The 3,145-nt window shown below is 48.4% G+C and overlaps 1 protein-coding gene across 1 annotated transcript in view; it reads left to right on the top strand.

Annotated features, from left to right (window-relative positions):
• The window catches only part of LOC115117251 (endophilin-A1-like), a 21,675-nt gene extending 18,880 nt beyond the window's left edge, over positions 1-2,795 (top strand). The window contains exons 8-10 of the mRNA XM_065025193.1: positions 226-329; positions 563-717; positions 1,362-2,795. Coding sequence (XP_064881265.1) covers positions 226-329; positions 563-717; positions 1,362-1,558 — 456 coding nt within the window. The 3' untranslated portion in view covers positions 1,559-2,795. The remainder of the gene's footprint in view (positions 1-225; positions 330-562; positions 718-1,361) is intronic.
• Positions 2,796-3,145: the final 350 nt, after the last annotated feature.

The raw sequence follows: 3,145 nt of genomic DNA, 5'->3' as shown, positions 1-3,145 counted from the left end.
TGTCTCTCTCTCCTCTCTCTCCTCTCTGTCCCTCTCTCCTCTCTGTCCCTCTCACCTCTCTGTCTCTCCTCAACCTCTCTGTCTCTCTCTCCTCTCTGTCACTTTCTCCTCTCTGTCTCTCCTCACCCTCTCTGTCTGTTGTTGGATCCGTTTGAGTAGGCTAAAACTAACTTTGAGACACTTTTTTCCCTGTGTGTGTGTGTGTGTGTGTGTGTGTTTGCGCAGATTGAGCAGGTGAGTCAGCTAGCAGCGTTGGTCCAGGCCCAGGTGGAGTATCACAGACAAGCCACAGAAATACTACAGCAGCTCTCCAGCAAGCTGCACGAGAGGTCAGTCACACAGACACATACAGACACAGACATACAGAGACTAGGGCTGGGAAGGCACACTGTAGTGTTGACATTGAACATTTTTCACTTTTTTGTCTGACGTTCAAGGAGTTCGTATTCGTGGTTAACCCTGTGCATGTCGGCTCAAATGTAAACGCCCCTTGAACCCTGCCCTGTGTTTTACACTGACATTGTGGTGTGTTTGACCTCTGACCTCTGTGTTGTCTCTCCAGGATCAGGGAGGCGCAGGATAAACCCAGGAAGGAGTATGTTCCTAAACCCCGGATGGTCCTGGAGCTGCTCCCCCCCAGCGATAGCCACAATGGGGGGCTCAACACCACCAAGTCCCATGGCCCGGCCTCGTCCCCAGGCCCCGCGCGCACCCCCGGTGAGAACACACAACACTGGATGGACGCAGACACTCACACTCACAGATCCACGTACAAACAAAGACTCACAGACCCACACACAGAAACATAGATCCAAGTACAGACTCACAGATCCACTCACAGATCCACTCACAGATCCACTCACAGATCCACTCACAGATCCACTCACAGATCCACTCACAGATCCACTTACAGATCCACTCACAGATCCACTTACAGACTCACAGATCCACTCACAGATCCACTCACAGATCCACTCACAGATCCACTCACAGATCCACTCACAGATCCACTCACAGATCCACTTACAGATCCACTTACAGATCCACTCACAGATCCACTTACAGACACACACACACTCACAGATCCATGTCCAGACACACAGACTCACAGATCCATGTCCAGACACACAGACTCACAGATCCATGTCCAGACACACAGACTCACACACTCGCAGATCCAGGTACTGACTTGCAGATCCACGTACAGACATAGGACTCACAGATCCACTCACAGGTCCACACACAGATCCACGTACAGACACACTCAGTCATTCTCTCTCTGTCTGTCGGTCTCTCTCTCTCTTTCTCTCCCCCTCTCTCTCTTCGTCTCCTTCTCTAAACCCTTCCCCTCTCTCCCCCAGCTCCTATGGACCAACCGTGCTGCCGGGCGTTGTATGACTTTGTGCCGGAGAACGAGGGTGAGCTGGGCTTCAAAGAGGGCGATATCATCACCCTAACCAATCAGATCGATGATAACTGGTACGAGGGAATGGTCAACGGCCAATCAGGTTTCTTCCCCATCAACTACGTGGATATCCTGGTTCCACTTCCTCATTAGGCCACCCACCCCTACCCAATCTTCACCCCACTCCCTGTCGGGGGCCCCAGCCTCTGCCCAGCCTCTGCCCAGCCTAATCCACGCCTTCTTCTTTGTGCTTGTGTGAGTGCAACTGCTTTTTTCACAAAGAACTACAACTGTGAGGAACAAGGGACTACAATTGTATAGGATTCTGAAAGAAGAAGAATGAGGGATAAGTGAGCTGGTTGAACTAACTGAACTAACTGGTGGAATCAGAGTAGTGAGATGGTTGTGTAAAGAGCCATAGATGGATAAATATCTATATACAGTATGTGTCTATGGTTATTTGTACTGTAATAGGTTCCAATGTATTGCATGCTGGGACAAGCCATTTAAAGGTTGACGTTTTAAAAGGTTAAATAAAGAGAACTGTTACATGGTGGCGGTTGTAATGCTAATGGTTTTATTTTCTTCTTTTCTTGGCATGAATGTTGTTCTGGAGGCAGCTCTGCAGAATGGTCACCAGCCACAAAGTCATAACATCTGAGTTCGAACTTAACCTTAAGCACATTGAAAACCTTAATGCCTAACCTTAAATTATTTATATATGTATATATAGGCAATTTTGACTTTGCAGCTGGTCCATCTAGTGGAAATCGCACAGTTCTGCCTCCAAGGCAAGATTCACGACAACAAACGTCAACCTGCGTTGTAATGATGATGGTGGTGGTGGTACAGATGCTTGTTGTTTTATAGGCCTGTTGTGACTGTGTTTCCTATGTGATGCGCGCTATATCACCAGATACCTGTTTCCTCTGGGCCATGAAGTCACTAAAGCTGTCCACCTGTTGTGACTGTGTTTCCTATGTGATGCGCGCTATATCACCAGATACCTGTTTTCTCTGGGCCATGAAGTCACTAAAGCTGTCCACCTGTTGTGACTGTGTTTCCTATGTGATGCGCGCTATATCACCAGATACCTGTTTTCTCTGGGCCATGAAGTCACTAAAGCTGTTGTGTCAGTCACAGACCCTCGAATGCATCCCAAAATAGCACCCTATTCCCTATATATGGCACTCCTTTTGGTTGGAAGGACTGGACGGGGAGTAGCTAGGTTATTACACATTGGCTGATTGGTCCTCTGTTGAGAAGACCAAGTGACTTGAGATGGACGGAGGTGAGTTGACAGTCGGTTTGATTTATTTTTATCTTTATTTAACTCTGCAAGTCAGTTAAGAACAAATACTTATTGTCAGTGACGACCTACCCCCCGACCAAACCCGGACGACGCTGGGCCAATTGTGCGCCGCCTTATGGGACTCCCGATCACAGGGCCGGATGTGATACAGCCTGGATTTGAACCAGGGACTGTAGTGACGCCACTCAGGAGCCCAGTTCTGCCATACAGCATTCGACTGTTTCGGAGTAAAAGTCCCCTCTCACTCGGAGAAGATGTCAATTCAACATCTATTCCACGTTGGGTTCAACGTAATTTTTTTATTGAAATAGTGTGGACGCAACGTTGATTCAATCAGTGTGTGACCAAGCCAGGCCTCTTGTATATGGTATGACGAGACTGAGCGGGCCGGTCTGTTTCACAAGGTCAGGTCTGCGTCTGAAATGGGA

The sequence above is a fragment of the Oncorhynchus nerka genome, linkage group LG12, assembly GCF_034236695.1.
Source record: "Oncorhynchus nerka isolate Pitt River linkage group LG12, Oner_Uvic_2.0, whole genome shotgun sequence".
Lineage (NCBI taxonomy): Eukaryota > Metazoa > Chordata > Actinopteri > Salmoniformes > Salmonidae > Oncorhynchus > Oncorhynchus nerka.
The sequence above is the reverse complement of the archived record's forward strand: the minus strand, read 5'-3'. Positions and strand labels throughout refer to the sequence as shown.